The sequence below is a fragment of the Stomoxys calcitrans genome, chromosome 3, assembly GCF_963082655.1.
Source record: "Stomoxys calcitrans chromosome 3, idStoCalc2.1, whole genome shotgun sequence".
NCBI classification, from domain to species: Eukaryota; Metazoa; Arthropoda; class Insecta; order Diptera; family Muscidae; genus Stomoxys; species Stomoxys calcitrans.
Window position 1 is genome coordinate 68,752,913 of NC_081554.1, and position 23,883 is coordinate 68,776,795.

The 23,883-nt window shown below is 41.1% G+C and overlaps 2 protein-coding genes across 2 annotated transcripts; both read right to left on the reverse strand.

Moving 5' to 3' along the window:
* Positions 1-12,180: 12,180 nt before the first annotated feature.
* Positions 12,181-19,828, reverse strand: LOC131995979 (uncharacterized). Its single transcript, XM_059365351.1, has 3 exons — positions 19,784-19,828; positions 12,432-13,488; positions 12,181-12,367 (listed from the first exon to the last, which is right to left on the reverse strand). The coding sequence occupies exon 2, from the start codon at positions 13,482-13,484 to the stop codon at positions 12,438-12,440; it is 1,047 nt and encodes a 348-aa protein (XP_059221334.1). The 5' UTR covers positions 13,485-13,488; positions 19,784-19,828; the 3' UTR covers positions 12,181-12,367; positions 12,432-12,437.
* LOC131996050 (uncharacterized) lies at positions 13,510-18,726 on the reverse strand. The gene has a single exon (XM_059365480.1). The coding sequence runs from the start codon at positions 18,724-18,726 to the stop codon at positions 13,510-13,512; it is 5,217 nt and encodes a 1,738-aa protein (XP_059221463.1).
* Positions 19,829-23,883: the final 4,055 nt, after the last annotated feature.

The following is a 23,883-nucleotide window of genomic DNA, read 5'->3' on the forward strand; positions in this document are numbered from 1 at the left end:
AAAACTAATAAGACTCTGCAGAATGACACTTGCTGATACGCGTTCCTCAGTAAGAATTGGAAAGAATCTCTCCGAACCATTCAATGCCAAACAAGGTTTCAAAGAAGGAAACAGTCTATCGTGGGATCTCTTTAATATCTTGCTGGAGAAGATTATAAAAGATGCAGATGCAAATAGACATGGCACATTAATCGCAAGGGAACAATGCTATTCGCCTATGCCGACGACATCGACATCATTGTTCGGTCACCGCAAGTAGTAACTGCAGCCTTTGAAAGAATCGAAGGAGATTCAGTGAAAATGGGTTTGGCAGCAAATGGAGATAAGACGAAATGAATGGGTTCAACTCCCAAAAGGCCTTGCACAACCGAGCAGATAAAGAACATGGAGAAAGTTGGGAACCGCAACTTTGAGATATTGAGTAACTTTATCTACCTCGGCACCGCCGTAACCGAAACGAATGACATCAATTTTGAGATTAAGCGAAGAATAATACAGGCAAACAGATGCTACTTTGAATTAATTAAGCCGTTTAGAAACAAGACCACCTCTCGACAGAGGAAGATTACACTGTACACAACACTGATACTATCCTTGTTGTTATATGGTTCTGAGGCATGGGTACATGTGAAAGCAGATGAGGCAGTGCTTGGAGTATTTGAGAGAAAGATTATTCGCAAAATATATGGACCAGTTTGCGATAATGGAGAATATAGGCGACGTATGATCTACGAGGTGTATGAGCTATAAGACGACGATAGCATAGTTACACGTATCAAAAGACAACGGCTGCGTTGGGTTGGTCATGTTGTGAGAATAGATGAAGAAGCTCCAGAAATAAGTCTTTTTAAGCTACCAGAAAAAACTATTTCCACACGATTGAGCCGAAATTTGGAGTGTGAAGTACGTTTTTGATTTCCAACTCAAATACAAAAATTCCTGTCCCCATATCAACGGATTTGAGTTCTGAAATCTGTAGACTCCACAATTTTTCTTCGATTTAGTTGAAATCTGTTATGTGGAGTACAAATGTATGACAGTAAAAAAACTCTAACCTGATTACAATGCCGCACATTAAAGTCACTCACAATACTCTGGCCAGAACATTGATAATTTTTTAAATCATATTTGTTTTTTTTTTTACCCAATGTTGTCATAAAGTATACGTACCATTATTTTTTCAAACTCATCCTAATAATTTCTCTGTAATTTATTTTAGGATTTAAGATTTTCATTTTTCCACAGGTTCCTATCATCATTCTTGTGAGTACGCTGCGCGTTCAATGAGTGTTTCGCATGGCAGATTTGGCTTAGCCATGGCCAAGATAATCCATACATAGGAAGGAGCACATGTGAACCAGCCAGCATGGCTGGCTCAGGATGGCTGGTGTATTCAGACGAGTGTCTCATCGAATCGTCTCATTAAATTTGAAAATATGGCCAATGTTGTCATATAAATCTTGTATCCATCAACCAAAAATACTGACCTATGCTTAACGTCCAAATGTGAGTGGTGAGTGAGTGTCCGCCACGGTGGGATGGAAGGTGGCAGGCTGAGTGTGTGTGTGTGTGCGCATGGCTTTGAATGGCCCCAGTGGCCACTGGTCACATTGTATGCCTTGACAGTGCAACAGCAGCACCAGGGGCCTTAAGGAGTGCATTGGGATGGATGGCAAAATGTGGAGGTAAGTTAGATTGTTGTTAACAAGTTGTATGGGGAACACTTTGTTGTAGTACGAATTGACTTTGGGCCATCAGCAGCATCATCATCATCACCATCCTCCCCTCATCCGATTGTCTTTGGCTAGGCATAATCAACAGAAACGCATCTTTTTCATTGCTGTTGTCGTTGTCGTTTACCTCATTTCAACGCTTTTCTGTTTCTGTTGGTCTTAAACACATTTAAACGGTCAACACCATTGTCATCTTTGAAAGAGAGGCAATTATTTTTGATTTTTGCGCTTTTTCGTACGCTGCCGTGGCTTCTTCATGGCATATTCAATTGAACTCTGAGCTGAGAGTTGAGGAAAGCCACTACAAAAGCTATTGACCACAAATGAAACTTACAAATGTTCACTTGTTGTTTGCTGGTAGATGATGTCTGTCTCCGCCAATGGGCTTACCACTTTAATAAGCCATTATTTATGAAGATTTTACGCACTGCAAGTGTTTTCAATTCACATGTCATTGTATCCCAAAATGAAAAGGCCCTTTATGTCATCATTGTCTGTTGTTTGTGATCGTGTTGTTGTTGCTGGTGTTCTGCTTTTGTTTAAAACAAACTCTAAACATTTTTCTTGCGATCCACTAGCTTTTGTTGTCTTGCCAAAAGAAAAAATGTGAACAAAAATCAAAAAAAAAAAAAAAAACAAAAACAAAAAGAAGTGTCTTAGGCAACATTTTTACAAAAGGTGTTGTCTTGTCCCTTTTTAACAAATCAATTGTATTTAGTAACACCCCATGATTTGTACATTGTGCTCCCACATATTCTCCAAAGACAGTAATAAACAACTTCAATTTTGGTCCAAGTAACATACGACACATGAACAAACGAGATAGCAAATTTGAGCCAGAAATGACCCACCATAACATTCAGCCGCCAATGTCACGCACTTGAAGATTAGGCAGTTGAATAAGGGACTGATGTCATAATCCATTTGAACTAAGACCCCTTTCGTTTGGCCAAACTCGAATTGGATAGCAAATTTGTTATAAGAGGGACTCCCTTGCCCATTTTAATATCAGAATTGGGTCTTGGTTCAAACTTGCGTCTCTTTCCTTTCTTTCATATAATTGCTTCTCTCCTGTTAATCTCTCGATACCGGAGGGTTTCTCTGTATGCAGCATTTTTAACTTCAGTAGATTTTCGATTCTTCTAGCCAGATTGCGCAGATAAGCTGATGCATACGCATACGGTCTCAAACAGCTCAGCGGGTAACCCGTCGGCTCCTGCTGCCTTGTTGTCCTTTAGTCGGGTCACTGCTACTTGGACCTCATTCTGACTAGGAGGTAAACATTCTATACCATCATCAGGTATTGGTTCTGCGGTATCCCCTTCGCCGTCAACATCGGACACTAACAGTTGGGTAAAATGTTCTTTCCAAATCCTCTGCATGTTATCTGTGTCAGTTACCAGATTTCCTTCTTTGTCTCTGCAGGAGGTGGTGCCTGCATCAAAGCCATCGGTTTGATGTTTAATTCTTTGGTAGAATTGCCGGACTTCGTTCTGAGTCCTGTACATCTCAATTCGCTCACACTCACGTCTTTCCATTTCCTTTTTCTTTCTGCGGTATAGACGTTTCTCCTCTCTCCTTTTTTCCCGATACCTCTCCTTCATCTGGCGCGCTGCTACTGATTGCAGGGTTGCTCTATATGCCGCATTCTTGGCTTCAGTATCATCTCGACACTCTTGGTCTTGGGTTTTTGGAGGAGGCTTCCGGTACCCAAGTACGGATTTCGCGGCATTATCCATGGAGTGGGCAATAGTTTGCCACTGCGCCCTTATATCATCGGAACAAGGAGTGCTTTCATCAAGCAGTTGGGTCAGACGAGGGGAGTATGCCGCTGCCATCTGCGTTGTTTGCAGCTTTTCAATGTCCAGCTTCGTACGTTTCTCGCTACACTAAGACGGGTGCGAATCTTTGCTACAACAAGGTAATGATCCGAATCGATGTTCGCCCCTCGGATCGATCGTTCATCTAACACGCTGGTTGAATGCCTTCCATCTATCACGACATGATCTATTTGGTTTAGCCGTTAATATTGTAGCGGACGTGTTTTTACTCGCTCCTCAAAGAAAAAATAAATTTTATATCCGTATCTCGGAATGGGTACTACCTATTACGAAAAAAATTTGGAGTAGGCTAGAAATGTACTCCAAAGACTCAACATCTGCGGTTAGTGGCGTCAGACCGCAGCATATTGTCCTCCCCTCCTATAGGTGTGGGTGCCTTGCCACCTGAAGTCGAGAGTGATGCTTGAAGTGCACAACTAGTCGTCAGACTAATTAATGAGGAAAAGGCGGATAAACCAGAGGGATGTACAGTTCGTCCCCAGCCTTTATGTAAAGGTGGTGTTTCTGACTCGGATTCAGACAGCGACTATGTCGATGAAACAGTCATCGCAGCCGAATCGAGAGATGAGGGCATCGGGATGACAGCAGAAGTGAGCGATGGCTTTGCTAAGTTCACAAGAAGACCGAGAAAGCGATCCGGTGCCCAACGAAGAAGACAGAGGAGTATGTATCGGCAGCGTAATCGGGCAAAAGTGCCGAATGCTGGAAGGGATAGAACTGACATTCCAGGCACTTTTACGAAAGCTGGAAACGAATCAGATCTGCCGAAAAGCATAACACTGCTAGAATACTGAAGAAGAAAAAGAGCTTCCCGCTTTCAAGTACTCTGGGAAAATCAAGCCAGCCATCCCGCAATGGAGATATGGTCCTGCGAAGGTAGACAAAGTAGGAACAGGAACGAAGGAAGCGCGCACGGCCCCTGAGTCTTCATGGAGGACTGTGACTTCCAAAGGCAGGCCACAGCCATCACGGAAAGGGAAGATGATCGCTGAGAATGGTAAGGAGCCGCCTTCTTACGCCAGAGTGGCATGTAAGCACAACAGAGATGAGCTGACTTATGCAGTCATCAATATCGGCTGTGGATCCAGTAGGATTCCACCAGATCATCGGTTTCAAGTGGAGGATCTGGTTGACGATCGCATTGCCATCTGGAAGATCATGTAACACGGATGGATCAAAGCTAGAGGACCAAGTGGGCCTGGGGGTTTCCATTGAGAACCCAGGGACTGAGAACTGTTGTAGACTGCCTGACCATAATACGATCCTGCAGGCGGAGATCCGGGCGATCAAGGAATGCATGAAGTGGTGTGGTGCTAACTCGAGGACGTCGAGTGTGAACATCCTTACCGACAGTAGAATTGCCATTAGGGCAATAACAACAAGGAAGGTAAGGTCACGAACAGTCTTGCAGTGTAAGAAGGTAGGAACGCCTTCTCTGAGGATGACAAAATCCGCATCGTTTGGGAGCCGGTCCATAACGGAGTAAGGGGAAATGAAAGGGCAGACGATTTGGTGGTAAAGGCCAGAGGACAGCCGTCAATAAACTTGGTTAACCCGAAGCATTTCGGGTCGACGCAGTCCGTGTTAAGGGAGTGGGCGACAAATGCGCATGCAACATTGTGGAACAGCGAAACGGTCCTATGCATTGCCATCTGGAAGATCATGTTACACGGATGGATCAAAGCTAGAGGAGTGGCCCTGGGGGTTTACATTGAGAACCCAGGAACTGAGATCTGGTTTAGACTGCCTGACCATAATACGGTCTTGCAGGCAGATACCCAGCGATCACGGAATGCGTGAATTGGTGTGGTGCTAACGCGAGGACGTCGAGTGTGAACATCTTTACCGACAGTAGAATTGCCATTAGTGCAATAACAACAAGGAAGGTAAGTTCACGAACAGTCTTGCAGTGTAAGAAGGTAAGAACGCCTTCTCTGAGGATGGCAAAATCCTCATCGTTTGAGTGCCGGACCATAACGGAGTACATGGAATGAAATGGCAGACGATTTGGCGTTGAAGGCCAGAGGACTGCCGTCAATAAACTTGGTTAACCCGAAGCCTTTCGGGTCGACACAGTCCGAGTTAAGGAAGTTGGCGACGAAAGCGCATGCAACATTGGGGAACAGCGAAACGGTCGGTAGGACGGCCAAAATCCTATGGGGGGATCAAGATAGTGAGAAGAAGAGGCTATTACTGAAAGGAAGTAAGACGGAGGGCAGTACAGCTATTGGTATCATAACGGAACACATAGGACTACGAGCTTAATTATGTAAAATCGGTGCGGCAAGTGATAGCATGTGTAGGGCATGCGGGGAAGATGATGAGATGTTGGAGCATTTCCGTTGTCGTTACCCGGCTTTCGCGTCTAACAGATACCGGTACTTAGGTGGAGACACAATACCAGACTTGAAGCAACTTAGGGGAGTGGTATTGAAAAAAATTAAGGATTTTGTAAGTAGCATGGAATTTCTAACTTAGAATTTTCTTTTTAGAGGTTACTTTATAGGTTTTAGAGCGCACAACAAGCCGATTACTGGCTTAGGTGTATGTCCATAGTGGCATGGGGCGGATTAATATCTGCACCCTCTTTTAACCTAACCTAACCTCATCCTAAATAGTATAACTATTTCATGAATAGAATAACTATTTCTTAAAAGTATATATCCTGCTTATACTTAAAATTCTTTGCAATTTTTAATCGAAAACTTTTACTGGGTTACCAATTGTCAATATCTTATATGGCGATTTTTTTTCACTTACGAACGTTGCTCGTTTGTTTGTTGTAGTTTAGACCATAACAAAATCTCGCCTAATTGACATTTTTTGCCAGCCAAAAGAAAAGAATTTATTGTACCCCAAGCGTACATAAGTTATTCCCTTTGGATATGTCTGAGAGTCTCATTGTGGTGGATACGCGGATATGGCAGTGCCACAATCCAATGTATTTTGGCGCATACTCAACTCAATATTGTGCTGATGAGTGCGGCGGCCAAGCGTCAGGAAAAAATCTGTCTGTCGATTTTGTAAAGTGCATTCGGACATTGGAATTGGAGAGTTTAGTGCACTCTTTTTCTGTGACTATTCGCGATTTTGGTGACCAGTGTCATAGTTTTAGTTGTTGCCACCACCACCACCACCACAATGTGAAAACATGTGTGCTACATTGGCATGACACACCATAAATACCATGTCATGTCCCCAGCACTCATTCATTCATGTCTTCGATTGTCGTTGCTTCTTATATACTTATGCACTATCCTATGCGTTTGTCTGTCCGTCCGTCCATCCACCCATCCATCTATGCGTCTAATATCCATTTGCTAGAATGTGAGCATTGGTCCTACGGCTCCTGGGGCACTTTTTTTTCTTTCTTTTCTACTTCACATCTTGAGAATGTTGCTGGTGGTGCCATGGTGTTGGTGTTTTTCTGATTAGCCTCTCGACACAGTTGCGCTCCCCGGACATTTGCTGTGTGTTGCCTTTGTTAAGAGCCTGGGCACAAGTGTTCCATTAAATCCTTGCTGTGTCTCGTGTTTTGGGACTGTAGGCCACAACAGATATTGTTTTAAATGTCAACTGTAGAAGAGTTGTGTATTTTGTTTCTCGCCTCGCAACTTTGACAGGATTGATGTGATTGGTCCCAAAATGATCTCTGGACATGTGAAGTGTTGTGTGTGCAACATATTCTTGCTCTCTTGCCTCTTGTTTAGAGGTGAGGGAAATTATGAGTCAGAACTTTGAAATATGTATCCAATTTAAATGCTGGTGTTAGGAAATATTGAGGACATATTTCAAATTTTGTGGAATAATGAGGTAGTTTTTGCCAAATCTAAACCATTGGATTGTCAAAAGTTCCATGGGAGAAATGCATGGGAATCGTTTTTCATTGAGGAAAGTTTTAGCACTGAATATAATAAAAAAAAGAATATTAATTGCCAAAAATGCAGATAACTGAAACGAAACACTTAGGATTTTGTGCAGTTGGTTAGTTAACAAAACGATCTGTATGAATATCCTGCGAATCGGTTGAACATTTAAGTCATAACTTTTTAACGGAGAACATCGTAAAAAAGCGGAAGTTTACTGGGATGTGTATTACACACAGCTCAAGGAATACAATAAGATTACCAGAGCGGCAAAACGGGCCTCCTGGAAGCTTTTCTGCGCACAAGTCGATAGTATTAATGACGCCGCCAAGATAAAAAAAGTTTCTCTCCCATGACCAAACTGAAACTTTAGTAGACGACATGGGAGTAAGAGCAGAACATGTTGAGGCTTTTGATGAAAACCCATTTTCCACAGGATACGAAAGGACTCACGGAGACAACGAAATCTTGGAATAATGACGGTGATCGAAAATTTATAATAACGGAATTTATGGTAAAGGAATCCTTGAGGTGCTTCAAACCGGACCTGATTGAATACTTCCGGCATTACTACAGAAAGAGGCAGACTATCTGGCGCCTCATCTGGCCAAAATTTTCACAGCGTGCCTGGGACTTTCATATACTCCGAAAGCCTGGCACGAGGCAAGGGTGGTGTTTACACCCAATCCCGGCAAGGTAAGTTATGCGACATCATAGGCCTACAGACCCATAAGCCTTACGTTCTTTCTACTCAAAACCATGAAACGTATTGTGGACACCATGATAAATAATAGGACATGCAGCGAACTGCTCAAATACAGACAGCATGCCTATGCCAAGAGAAGGTCGGTGAAGAGTGACCTGCACAGGGCACGCCACATTGGGGCATTTTATTGCCACTCCTATAGGTGACCACCATAAATAACCTTAGACCAGTACCAGGTGGACCCGGTCCTTAAAAACTGGATAAACCATATTCTAAGGAACAGGTGGATAAATTGTGTGTCCCATGGCATAAATATAAGGGAGAAAGCGGCACAGGGCACGCTACAGGGGGGCATTTTATCGCCACTCCTATGGGTGACCACTATAAATGACCTATTACGGATGCTGACTGAGAAGGGATATGAACACGTCTGCTACGCAGACGATGTTATGTGCATATGGCATATGACAGGGCTAGACCCAGAGGTCTCAATGTTAACCCAGAAAAGACTGAAATTTGCCTGTTCACGAGGAAGACGAAGGTGGGCAAAGTTAACGCACCATGTTTTCTCAATAAGGCGATTTCGATATCTGACAAGGTCAAATACTTAAGAGTGATCTTGAACAGGAAACTGAATTAGAAATGTCACATTCAGGAGCGTACTATGAAGGCTCACAGATGTTGGGCACTATGTAGACGGGCCGTAGGCTCGAAATGGAGCCTGAATCTGAGGATAGTCCACTGTCTCTACAGGTGCTTCATTAGACCAATACTTACTTACGCCTCAATGGTTTGGTGGTCTGCTATGGAGAAAAGGTGCAACATAAGGACCATACAACAGGTTCAGAGAACATGTTTTCTTGGCATAGGCAGAGCGATGAGGATCACGCCCACTAGGGCACTGGACACTATTCCAGATATCCGACCCATACACATACAGATTAAGTGTGAGGCAGCTACTGCGGCCATGAGACTTGAGGTGAAGGGAGAATGGATTGAGGATGGGAGCAGCTCATATCAACGCGGTATAATCGAGGCGACGATAGGAAGCCTGAATAGAAGGTAAGAGGTTTCCGATCGGATACCTGAGATGAACCTTGAGGTCGAGTGCGAGGCACTGCTGCCATCGGCACAGTTTTGGATTGAAGGAACCCTAGTATTGTCATCTGGAAGATCATGTTACACGGATGGATCAAAGCTAGAGGACATAGTGGGCCTGGGGGTTTACATTGAGCAACCAGGAACAAAGATCTGTTTTAGACTGCCTGAGCATAAAACGGTCCTGCAGGCAGAGATCCGGGCGATCACGAAATGCTTGAGGTGGGTTGGTACTAACGCGAAGAAGTCGAGTGTGAATATCTTTACGGACAGTAAACAGGCCATAAGGGCAATAACAACCAGGACGGTAAGGTCACAAACAGTCTTGCAAGGTCAGAAGGAAATTAATGACTTCTATGAGGATGGCACAATCGGCATCGTTTGGGTGCCGGGCCATAACGTAGTAAGAGAGAATGAAAGGGCAGACGATTTGGTAGTGAAGGCCAGAGAACTGCCGTCGATAAACTTGGTTAACCCGAAGCCGTCCAGGTCGACGAAGTCCAATTTAAGGACATGTAACGCTGTGGAGCAGTGAAACAGTCGGTTGGATGGCGAAAATCCTATGGGGTGATCCGGATCGTGAGAGAACGGGGCTATTACTGAAAGAAAGTAAGAAGGAGGTCAGTATAACTTTTGGTATCATAACGGAACACAGAGGACTACGAGCTCACTCATGCAAAACCGGTGCGGTAAGTAAAAGCATGTTTGAGACATGTGGGGAAGATGATGATTCGTTGGAGCATTTCCTTTGTCATTGCCCGGCTTTCGCGGCTAACAGACACCGGTACTTAGGTGAGGACACGATACCAGACATAAACCAACTAAGGTGAGTGGTATGGAAAACAATTAAGGATTTTGTATGAAGCACGGAATTTCTAACCTAAAATTACTTTTTCCAGGTTAATCTTTAGTTTCTAGATCGCACAACCAGGCTTAGGTTTATGTCTATAGTGACATGGGTCAGATAGTACACTCAACCAAATTTGTTATTCAAACCAGCAAAAATGTTTGCTCAAACAGCAGTTTTTGTCTGCTAAAAATGGGAAAGCAGTCATTGCTGCTCTTTCAGCAAACAAAAGGCTGCTGCATTAGAAAAAATTTCTTATTGCTATTTCTTTGCCTAACAAAATCTGCTGTTTTGAGTACACAAGTCTGCTGAAAAAAAATTTGTATGCTACTTTTTTTGCTTGCCTGTTATTAGTTTTGATTTTTTAGAATTTTCTTAGATATTTTTTTGGAAGAGATGATTTTAATTTGTGGAATATTATTGAAAAGAAACTACCATTTGTATACATTTCGAAATGTGGCTGAGCCGGATCGCATTTTTTGTTATTGCTCAACTAATGTGGACATGATTGGCATCGCCTTTTGTATCTGAATTTACAGAAAAAAGTTATGGAAAGTAAAATTCAGTTGTGATTTTGAACATCCACTGGGACACACATTTTCATATATGTGTTCTATTTTTATACCCACCACCGAAGGATGGGGGTATATTAATTTTGTCATTCCGTTTGCAACACATCGAAATATCCATTTCCGACCCTGTAAAGTATATATATTCTTGATCAGCGTAAAAATCTAAGACTATCTAGCCACGTCCGTCCGCCTGTCTGTTAAAATCACGCTACAGTCTTTAAAAATTTAGAAATTGAGCTAAAACTTTGCACAGATTCTTTTTTTTTTTTGTCCATAAGCAGGTTAAGTTCGTAGATGGGTCATATAGACCGTTCCACCGATTTAGGGTTTTAGACCTATAAAAGGCACATCTATTATCCGATTTTGCTGAAATTTGAGACAGTGAGTTGTGTAAGGCCTTTTGAGAGCCCTCTTTAATTTGACTCAGATCGGTTCAGATTTGGATGTTGCTGCCATATAGACCGATCTCTCAACTTAAAGTCTTGGCCCCATAAAGGGCACATCTTTAATCCGATTTCGCTCAAATGTGACACAGTGACTTATGTTGGGCTTTTCGCCATCCGTGCCGTATATGGTTCATATCGGTCTATATTTAGATACGGCTACCAAAAAGACCAATATTTTGTACTTATTAGGCCACCCAATATCTGTGTCGAATGCGATCTAAATCGGATCATATTTCGATAAAGCTGCTATGGGGGCATAAATTATGCATTTTTCACCGGATTATGACGAAAGGTGGTGGGTATCCAAAGTGCCGGGCGGTCGAACGCCTTTTTTATTTGGTTCCTCTAATATGCGTTTCATTATAAAGCAGCAGTCATTTTCAGCAAATAAACAGTAACCCTGCTACTCTGAAAGCCTCCTACTGCTGTAGTAGCAGAACTACTGCTACAGTATCAGCAAAATTAGCTACTTATCAGCAGACAATGTTTGCAAACTTTTTTCTATGAGTGTATCCACACTGTTACGCGGCAAAACAAAAGGGCAAAATCCCAACAACAATTAAACCAAACACTGGTGGAACACCACTGGAACCAACAAAGGCAAACCAGGCAAAAAAAAGGTTCTTTTAATAATACACGGTTATTTAGTGCGCGTGCCAAAACCAGGAAACTTAAACGTGTTTCACTTTTTCGCGTCGGAAATAACAAGCAGTGGTTTCAAATTCAGCGAAATTAACAAATTTGTTTATTTGAAGAATATACGTCCGTCCACTTCAACGATTATAGCAACTAGCAACTATTTAATTACAAAACATTCATAATTTCCTTAAACTAATCCAGCGAGTGCGCCATGTAAGCAACGATTAGAAGAAATATCCCACGCCTGAAGACATAGTGGCCACTTCAAAACCAAAATCGGGGTTGCTATCAAAATCACAGAGCAGACCAAACCACGCCACAGCACGAACGTGAACATCCCGGCCACCTTTCAGTCTTGCGGTATCCGAAAGCTCTGAAAATAACTCGAAAAGCAAGGAAAATAAAACAGCAAAAAGAAAAAAAAAGAATTAATGCGTTGTTCACATCAGTGCCAACTAGAAAAAGCACATTGATTTCATATTTAATTCATGAGGCAATTCAACTATATTACACAAAAAACAGCATTTTCAAAATTCATTCATGTGAAAAAAAAAATCAAAATTCAAAATCCAACAAATCACCAAGTTCCGAAGTGAGAAAAAAATCCAATTGAAGTAGGCTGCAATGGTTTAAAATATTGTATTATATCGTACCATGGTTAAAGCATATAAATGATGTCTTACAGGAAACTAGGGAGTGTAAGAACCTGATATCACATATCCAAAAATTGTGAATTGTGCCAGAGGTTTTCCCAGTGCACCACCAAAGACCCCATTCCGCATTATTTTTGGGTACAAATCTCCTCCCAACGTGATACTCACAGGTGCTGAGGTATAAAAATGCTCGTCTGCCAATTGCAAACCAGGAAACTCATCAACAATTCGTACATCAATGGACTTCTTTGGAGTCACAACTGTGTGATTACGACGCACTTCAGCATATGTTTCGACTGTTGCCGACATCCCGTGATTGCCTCGAATTTGAAGAAGACATCTTGTCTTGTTTCCGACTCGGACCACCCTTTGACCCATTCGACTTACCAAAGACTCAGCTACAATAGAACTCTCAATGCTTGGGTCAATTACGGCTCGTTCATGTATGTAGCGATCCCCACAAACTATCTTTATTACAGCGGTCGCTTTCAGCAGTATGGTCTCTCGTAGGCAGTATGCCGGAATTACCTCTGTTGACATCTCATTTTTACCTTTGTACGGCTTACGCCTCCGTTCATCGAAAGGTACTACCTCCTTCGAAGGTTTGTCCTTGGGGGCATGTTGAGACGAACTAGGTCTCTTGTGCCGATTACCGCGGGACGAACTAGGTCCCCTATTGGTTGCACGTCTGGACGAACTAGGTCCATCATGCTGATGTGAAGATTGGGACGGACGAGGTCCCTTCTTCGACGGGGTCTTGGACGAAGGTTGTGGTCCTTGCCTAGCACCATCATGATACGCCATCACAGTGGACGAACGAGGTCCAGGTTTGTGTAGAAGCGTGTGATGCATATCGCCACATTTGCGACACTTGCCAGTACTTTCACATGTGCGCCATGTATGATCATGTGCTAGGCATCCAGCGCAATGCTGATATATCGAAATAATTTTCATTCGTTCCGCATAATCCATATCCAAAAACTTACGACAGAATCGCAGAGGGTGGTCCTTAAGGCAAACACGGCAAACTATGCGTTTTTTGCCGGCCCGATTGTCGACATTGTATTTTTTTGCTTTAACCATGATTCTAAAATAAAGTAAATAAGTTCTAATTAGAGGGTAGGACGACCAGTTTTACTACTGGCCTCACTATCAGGCCACGTTCGGTCTTGACCTCTACAACACGCACCAGCTGATCGACGCCTGGTAACACCTTAGTGACACGACCTAATCTCCATTCATTCGGTGGGATGTTGTCCTCCTTAATAACTACCATATCCTCCACTTTCACATTGTCGTCAGGATTTTTCCACTTATTTCTTCTCGTTAGTTCCTTCAAGTATTCATTCTTCCACCGGAGACACAAGAGCTGATTTAAAGCCTTAACCCTTTGCCAACGGTTGACAATTGATTCAGGTGCCTCTCGAATGTCTGGTTCGGGGGGAGCTAAAATGGGCCCACCTATCAAAAAATGTCCTGGTGTCAGCGCGTCCAAACAAGATACATCATCAGATATAGGACAAAGTGGCCGCGAATTTAGGCAAGCCTCAATACGGGCCAAGAGTGTTGAAAATTCTTCGAAGGTGTATTTAAGACTACCCGCTATTCTTCTAAAGTGATGCTTGAAAGATTTCACTCCAGCCTCCCACAAACCGCCCATATGTGGTGCGCTTGCTGGATTAAAATGCCAACTGATGCCCTGTGTCGCATATGATCCCGTTAGTTGAGGGCCAATCACCTTAAGAAATTCCCGAAACTCGGATTTCAAAGTCTTCGAAGCTCCAACGAAATTAGTGCCGTTGTCCGAATACATTTCCTTGGGGCAACCCCGGCGGGAAACAAAACGGGAGAAAGCTGCCAAGAAGGTTGTTGACGATAAGTCACTAACTGCTTCTAAATGGACAGCCCTTGTGGCAAAACATATAAAAAGACACACGTATCCTTTCGTTATCAAACATGCTCGACCTGTATAGTTCTTTATATCATATGGCCCTGCGAAATCCACACCAGTTCGAGTAAAGGCCCTGTCAAGTATTGTTCTAGAGACTGGCAAAGACGCCATTAACTGACAACGTGTCTTTTTTGCCATTATTGAACAAATTCTACAACGATTTATGGCCCATCGAATCAAATTCTTAACCCGGGGTATCCAAAATTCCGTTCTCAAAACTCTAAGCATCAATTGATTACCACCATGCAGCGTCATTTGATGTACGAAGACTATCAGAAGCCTCGATATTCTACAGTTATAGGGCAAAATCAAAGGATGCTTTTCACTATACGACAGAGAAGTGGCATTATCCAGCCGGCCGCCAACGCGCATCAGGCCCTTCGGATCAATAAATGGGTTTAAGCAAAGTAAATGACTTCTATTTGAAATCGATTGATTATTCAACAATCTATAGTAATCGTCAGTGAAATAAACCTTTTGGGCAACAACAACCAGACGTTCTTTCGAAAGCTGGAGCTCCTCCGAACTCACTGATGTCTGCGAAAAATTCCTCCGGCCATTTAAACAGTCAATGAACCGAAAAACATAAGCCATTACACGCAATGCCCTGGCATAGGATGAGAACCTGTCAAGAATTTCCTCATAATCCTTAATGAAAGTTGAGAAGAGTTTCACCTTCCGTTCCTCCTCCTCTGTAGCAAAGTCAACGTTGCTCTTGTCCCACTGGCTATTAGGAGATTGTAGCCAAGACGGTCCCTGCCACCATAGGGTCTCATCTATAAGATCTTGAGGGCGAACACCCCTGCTAATCAGGTCAGCAGGATTACACTCTGATCGGACATGTCTCCAGTTGTCCTTTCCAACTTTATCAAGAATTTTCGACACCCTATTTGCAACAAAGGTCGTCCATGAGCTAGGTGGTTTTTGGAGCCAAGCAAGAACAATCATAGAGTCGGACCAACAATAAAATTTAGTGTTCTTCTCATCTAAACACAAATCGGTTCTAACGACTCCCATTAAATCTGCCAACAAAAGAGCTCCGCAAAGTTCTAACCTCGGCAGCGAAACAATCTTCAGAGGGGCTACCCTCGATTTAGCCAGTAATAAATGAGCCTGTACGGATCCACCATCCACAACTCGTACATAAATGCAAGCTCCATAAGCCTTTTCTGAAGCGTCCGAAAATCCATGAAGTTCTACTTGAGCGCTAGGGTGAAACCCCACCCACCTTGGAATCCTAATGTGATTCAATGACACATAGTCACAAATAAACTGATTCCACATATTGTGGCTCCTCTCAGTCAATTCCTGATCCCAACCAATTCCTTCACCCCAAATCTGCTGCATCAAGATCTTGGCAACAACAATAACGGGACCAAGCCAACCAGCAGGATCAAATAAACTGGCAATTATAGATAAAACTTCTCTTTTCGTAAAATTCAGCTTCATTTGAATTGGCTTGACTGAAAAATAGAAGAAATCACCCTTGGCGTTCCACCTTATACCCAACGTCTTGGCATTACTCTCGTCTTCGATTTCCAAAAAATTCTCACTAAGACGGTGGCCAGATGGTAATCCCTGCAGAATTTTTTCATCATTCGCGGTCCACTTCCTCATAGAAAACCCAGCAGAGGACAAGGCTTGAATCAATTGGTCCCTAGCCGCTATAGCCAGTGTCACTTCGTGTGCTCCCGCGAGAGCATCATCCACATACATCATATGACGCAATATCTTAGCTGCCAAAGGCAGCTCCTTCTCAACATCTGAGGCCAACTGTAACAGGGTTCTAATGGCCAAAAATGGTGCACAATTAACACCAAATGTTACAGTTTTTAACTCAAAATCTTTTAAAACAGCCTTGGGCTCCTTGCGAAAAACTTTTCTCTGGAATCTTGTATGTTCCTTATGTAGCCAAATTTGACGGTACATCTTCTCGATGTCCCCATTAAAAACAAACCGATAAAAACGCCATCGTATTATCAACAACATTAGGTCATTTTGCAGAATGGGACCAGGGTACAAAGTGTCGTTTAAACTCAAGCCGGTGGAAGTTTTACAAGAGGCATTAAAGACTACCCTTACCTTTGTGGAAGTGCTCTCAGGTTTAATTACTGCATGATGGGGAAGATAAAAAGAATTCAAATCCTCTTGAATTTTAGGGATCTCCGTCATATGGCCTAATAGCACATATTCATCAAGGACACCGTCATATGTGGACTTAAATTCCGGTTTATTACACAATGACACCTCATTTCTCAAAAACTGGCGATACGCCTTCGTCCTGGAAAGACCAAGACCCTTCCCATTTGCAAATTGAGGTCTAAAAGGTAGCGATACAACATATCGACCATCCGGCAACCTTGTAGTAGTACTTTTGTAGACGTCTTCACAATATTCATCATCTGGACTGTATTTGAAAACCTTGGGTGGTTCCTCTAATAACCAAGATCTCTCCAAAAGCCTGTCTAGCTCGACCGCAGTGCAAAATGAGACACAGGTAGTAAATGTCCCAGGACTTGAGTCAGAAATCGGCCCTGTAAGTATCCAGCCAAAAATAGTTTCCTGGGCCACAAGAGACCCGAGTACGTTTTGCCGAACACCACCCAGCAAGATCTGAGGATAGATATCACCGCCAATTAATATGTCCACTTGATCACTCCTACCGAATTTCGGGTCGGCCAAAGGAAGATCGCCCAACGAAAAGGAATCTGGAATGTCAAGAGTGTGACCAGGCAGACGTCCCGTTAATCGTGGCAGGACTAAACTAGAAACTTGCACCTCAAAACCCACATTATGAGGAGACTTCAAAGAAAATTCACATTGTTTCTCCGCTGATCCCGCTAATGCATTATTTAAACCTGACACCCTGGCATTGACCTTTCTTACAGGGAGATTAAGTCGTCGTTGTAGCTTCTCGGAAATAAATGTAGCCTGAGAGCCAGAATCAATCAACGCCCTTGCCGAGAAAACAGTTCCATTAACCTCAATGTGAACAATGGCCGTCCCCAAAAGCACCTGCTTCCGAGTAGATACGAAACAATTTTGTACCCTGGATTCATCACTCGCAGCGTTCTGGGCCGCAAACCGACTCGTACCAGGCTGAGCCTCCAAATTCACCATGTCTTCAGTATCCAGCTGTCTAGATTCTTTATGCAAGAGAGTGTGATGCCTCAATTTGCATTTCGAGCAACTAAATTTGCTTGTACACTGATTTAGCTTATGATTACTGCTGAAGCAATTCAAACAAAGATTATTCCTTTTCACAGTAATAAACCTTTGCTCTTGATTCATTTCTAAAAACCTTGGGCAGGACTTCACAACATGATCTTGTGAACACACAAAACACAATCTTTTATCCATATTAGTCTGGTACGACTTTACCTTGCTGCTGGACCGGGAAGCTTCGTGAGAATCCTTTGTATCCGTCGGTTTAACCTCATGGGAATGTGTCAGGTCATACACTGTTTCCAAAGACTGGAATCTAGCTGTCAGAAAATCGTCCAGATCCGACCACTTTGAAATCTCCGTCTTATTTCTAACAGTCTGCTCCCAAAGCGATAAAGTATTAGTTGGTAACTTGGTTGAGCACAAAAATACAAAAATTGGATCCCAACTGTGTATATCGATTTCATGCAATTTCAAAGCGGTAATACAATTATTGATGTCCCGCTGAAGGCGATTTATCTCCCCTGCTGACTCGGATTTAACCGATCCAAGATTAAAAAGAATCTTCAACTGACTATTGACCAATATTCTCTTGTTCTCATATCGACTTTTAAGATTGGACCATGCGTTCTCAAACCCATCATTCGTCAAAGGGAATTTTTTAACTATTTCCAAAGCCTCCCCCTGAGTACTTTGACGCAAATAGAACAGCTTCTCAACAGGTGTAATGGATTTACAATCAATGTATACGGCTGTAAACATATCTCTAAACGAAGGCCATGACAAGTAGTCACCGTGAAAAACTTCAGTGGTGCAGGGTGGCAAACGCAAACGATGGTCCAAAAATCTATTTTCCAAAGGTTCTCTCCGTTGGACTTGGTGAGGACTAGCCATTGTTGACGACAAAGTGGAATGGTTAGCGAATGACTGGGACAACTCACCCATTTGTGCTGCACAACTGATGTAGGCTTCTCTACACTGCCTATATAAACGTGAAGCCTCTTCTTCATTCTCCGACCCATCGCATTCAACACTGAAACTCTCATAAGCTGTGTTTATCCTATTCCAAAGCCTGTTAAGTTCTGCCTTCCGCAGTTCCACAGTAAACATGGTATGATCGTCGTTGTTCATAGCATTGTATTCATTCTCGAAATCGAGGAATACTGCCACAAGTTTCCTAAATTTAATGAAAAACTTCGACTCTGCCATGTTTCACCTAAACAAGACCAAACTGATCACCGAATCCCGATAAATGTCCGAGGGCAACGAAATTTGGTGAAAACTAGCAAGGAAGCCACAAATAAAAATAATTACCAATTAAATAAAATTGCGGGACGAATCAACTTCTTATGATAAGTCTCTTACTACAGAGAATGTCAGGTATGTAAAACGAAGACCAATTGTTAGCAAAGAAAAAGAAAAAAAAACTTTCCACAATAATATATAGGGGTATGCTATTTTCACTGAAGCACTTTTCCCAAAACGCTCACCAAGGCCTTGCTAAATTATCCAAGTATAGCGAAACTTGTGGAAAATAGCAAATTAAATAATTGTCCACGAAATACAAGTGAAATATATGAGAAGGACGAATCAACTTCTGATTATACGTCTCCACTTTACTTAGACAGCTTGCTAAAAAGAATGTGGACAAACGAAAATTCTTCGGCTAGATAAAAATATAAAAAATAACTCTTTTCCATACAAGAATTAAAAACACTGGTTGCAATTGTAGCACTTCCAACCAAAAACAGCGAAATTTTACTAAAATAGCAATTTAATTATAACAAATTCAATGCAAACCAAAACCAAAAGTAATGGACGAAGCAACTTGTTATTAGAAGTCTCCTTTACCAACAGTACAAAATGTCAACAGCTGTCAACAAAGATAAATGAAAAATAAAAACACAACCATTTATCTTGCACAGGCACCAATTAGATTTGTTATTATTAATATTTTTTTTTTTTTTTTTTTACATTTCTCCTTTATTTTGCGGTATGTCTTTGTTTTAATTAAACATTCAACAAAGAAATTTTGCTCCAAAGCGAAAAACCAAAATAAAGCAGAATAACAAGAAGAAGACCAACGAGTAATTTAATGTTATTTGTTGGTATTTTGTATCAATACGTCGATCAGCTGTGACGTCGTTGCCAGATCCACACCTTTTAGGATTAAAAAATGGGGTACTCAACAACAAATAAATTTTATTAACAACTTTACTTTTGTTAATAAAAAGGTTAGTACGCACCAATAAACCGATAATATTACCTGATTTGGCCAAAATCTGTGGGAGAGATTAAAAGTGATCCTCGTATTCCAACGGATCCGGCTCGAAGGACCTATGTTACGCGGCAAAACAAAAGGGCAAAATCCCAACAACAATTAAACCAAACACTGGTGGAACACCACTGGAACCAACAAAGGCAAACCAGGCAAAAAAAAGGTTCTTTTAATAATACACGGTTATTTAGTGCGCGTGCCAAAACCAGGAAACTTAAACGTGTTTCACTTTTTCGCGTCGGAAATAACAAGCAGCGGTTTCAAATTCAGCGAAATTAACAAATTTGTTTATTTGAAGAATATACGTCCGTCCACTTCAACGATTATAGCAACTAGCAACTATTTAATTACAAAACATTCATAATTTCCTTAAACTAATCCAGCGAGTGCGCCATGTAAGCAACGATTAGAAGAAATATCCCACGCCTGAAGACATAGTGGCCACTTCAAAACCAAAATCGGGGTTGCTATCAAAATCACAGAGCAGACCAAACCACGCCACAGCACGAACGTGAACACACACCCTCTTTTCAACCTAACCTAAAACTTATAAGCTTAATATTAGTATAAATTCACTACAAGGATATATGTACATGTGCCAAACAAAAGACTTAAGACACATACATGTATGCAAATATGCCAAATGGTATAATGCTGACAAAATTTAAACTGTGACGAATCAACATACAACCAATTATGAACTAATTATAATTTACGACATTTTAAACATTCTCATATGAAACAAACCCCCCACCCCTCCCCTCCCCCTCCATGGACAATGCCATTTGGCTTTATATTCAGTTGGTCGCCATACTTTCAAACCATTTCAATGATTTTACAAATTGACGCCATTTTTTTTTTTTTTTTTTTTTTGATTTTTTTCGAATAAGCAAATGTCAGCCAGTTAATTTGAATATAATTAAAAATTCAGGTGTCACCGCAGCAAGTATACAAATCACCAAACAAAAGTCACAAAATTAAAAAAGTTCATACAAACAACATGCATGGGGAGGGAGGTACAACTGGGACCTGAATGGAAATTAAGCAAAACTTTCATGGCGTACATAAAATGTGACAAATAATTATAAGACGGCGACCGAAAACGGCGACACAATGGTGACATTTTCAAATGGCCTCACAAAAACGCACCCATTAACTTAATTAGGACGGAACTGAAAGAAGCGATAAACTGAAACTGGAGCCTTAAAATCGCTAATTAATGATCAAGGTGGTTATGCAAAAACTTGTGATTTGGAGGAGAACAAAAGGTTTATTAAATTAAATAATTTGTGGTGAAAAATAAAATGGCGAACGATTTCTCCTTAATGAGTAGCATATTAATTGAGTGCTTAGGGTCAATATTTCCAATATTAAGAGATGGAATTGATTTTTCCTAAAAGGCCTTAGAATTTCAATGACTAAGTCACAACACTAACGATGTACTCACTCGTATGAGGTAGGGCTTCAAGAAACAACCTGAATTTTTAATGAGATGTCCAAATTATAAAATCGGTCTTTTAGTTACATGTCTACTGTGATTTTTCGTTTCACAGCCATTAGCCTGAGGTGACCTTATCATTAAGTTTACAACATTAGCTCGTCGAAAGCCCAACTAATAATGTCACCAATAGTGTTAGCCCTAGTTTGTCTCAGCGAATCAGGTGTTGTCTTAACTTGTGTTTTCTACCATCCATACAGTTCACTTTGTCTAACCTGTTTGGACATGATGGTCCCAATAGGGGCCATGTGTAGAGCAATCTTAAATTATTTGTCATTTTCGATAATTATGTTAATTCTGGGAACTTTGAAAGATATCTTCCCATGGATTGGAAAAATTGTATCACCCCACTACGATGGTCATTGAGACAGCATTTTGTTCCATTTTATCTAGAAACCAGACCAAATTGAACAAGTGTTTGATTTGTTCCGCATTTTTTGTCCTTGTTTGTTTAATTGTGCTCCAATTCAAAAGACAGGTCATTTCAAATTATTTCAGCCATTTCACCCTTGACTTTTTCGATGGAATTGATTTAAATGCTTTTTTAAAGACCTCATTATGGTAACGTTTGGTCATTATTTAGATAAGAAAGTTTTGACTTTATCTTACGCCTGTCACCATTTGATAAGAGCCGACATCTATGTGTCCCGCTGTTACGCTTACGTTTTTATCTTGTGTGGAAAATTAATAGCGGTTTAAATGGAAAACCTTAATCACTGAATGAGTATCATAACATTTTGATAGCAATGCTGCATAATTAAGCAGACGAGTAATCCAGTGGAAATAAATCGATTTCGTCTTTGGGAAACCTGAGATATACTATATACAAAATGCTATCTAGGCTATGGAGCTTAAACTAGGAGTTGAGTAAGATATACGACGGATGGTAAGCGACTAAAAAAGTACTCAAATTTATTGGAGTGAATGCAAGGGGGATTTTTTTCATACAATATAAATGTTGCATTAAAAGTTCAGGGTTGAAGTCTTATCGGCCTTACAACTGATTTTTGAAATTAAAAACTTAACACTTAATGAACACTACTTACAAGCCGATATATCACTTTGCATAAAGTTCATACTATTTGAATAATGTGTGCGCATTCATCCTTCGATACATGAACATTTCGATTGTCATTACGAAGGGATAACATCAAAACTTTTCTGCTATTTATCTTTGCGGTACAAAATGTTCTAGACATTAGTCGAAGAGCACATAGGCTTTCAGTTTATGTAAGTAAGTAGCTCGCTTCTTTAACACAGGGTGTTACATTTGAGCACCTTTTAACTTTTCAACATTCTGATGTATCGATTCTTATGAATCGACTTGGGTGCTTTCTTTGCAAAAGGGAAGATCTTCAGCAGATCTAAAGAAAATGTCCTAAGTTCGACCTCGCCATAGTGTACCGATAAAGGCAAAAATGATAAAATTTTCATAATTTTGCCCCTCCTTTATTTAAAGCGTTTTCCTAATAACTCCATTAATTATTAAACTCTATACGGGAAATTGGTTTAAAATGTTTATCAAACGAGCCAACACGAATTATTTTCGTCCGAGCTGAAGTTTGGATACTCAAAACTAAAATTATATTAATTATCCAGTTTTCGTTAAAATTGGTTGAAAATTGAGTATATTATCAACTTAAGAAGTTTATACGCCAGATCGGTCTATATATCAGCTATATACACATACGGTTCTATATGGAATATAATTCACACTTCTGTCGGGGATTCTTATTCATTTAACTGTTACAAATCTCATCGAAATCGTGAAATAAAAGCGTCTTCATAAATCGGGAGATCGCTCTATATGGCAGATATAACCAAATCTGAACCGATCTGAGCCAAACTAAAGAAGGATGTCAAGTGGCCTAACACAACTCACTGTCTCAAATTTTACCAACATTGCATAATAAATGTGGGAATTTATGGGCCTAAGACCTTGCACCGGGAGATCGGTCTATATGAGGGCTTCATCAAGATATAGTCCCATATAGCCCGTCTTTGAACTTAACCTGCCTATGGACAAGAAAAGAATCCGTGCAAAGTTTCAGCTCAATGACATAGCTAGATCGTCTTAGATTTTTACGACGATCAAGAATATATATCTCATATATAAAAATCAATTTGTGAAAGTTTGTAGGTGGTGCATAATGATCCCGTGGTGAAAATAAAGGGTGATTTTTTTGAGGTTAGGATTTTCATGCATTAGTATTTGACAGATCACGTGGGATTTCAGACATGGTGTCAAAGAGAAAGATGCTCAGTATGCTTTGACATTTCATCATGAATAGACTTACTAACGAGCAACGCTTGCAAATCATTGAATTTTATTACCAAAATCAGTGTTCGGTTCGAAATGTGTTCATTCACCGTAAAGTTGCGTCCAACAGCATCTTTGAAAAAATACGGTCCAATGATTCCACCAGCGTACAAACCACACCAAACAGTGCATTTTTCGGGATGCATGGGCAGTTCTTGAACGGCTTCTGGTTGCTCTTCACTCCAAATGCGGCAATTTTGCTTATTTACGTAGCCATTCAACCAGAAATGAGCCTCATCGCTGAACAAAATTTGTCAAAATTTGAACACA

Excerpts from the sequence above, each read along its gene's own strand:
- LOC131995979 (XM_059365351.1), bottom strand. The coding sequence starts at position 13,484 with ATGGTTAAAGCAAAAAAATACAATGTCGACAATCGGGCCGGCAAAAAA.
- LOC131996050 (XM_059365480.1), bottom strand. The coding sequence starts at position 18,726 with ATGGCAGAGTCGAAGTTTTTCATTAAATTTAGGAAACTTGTGGCAGTA.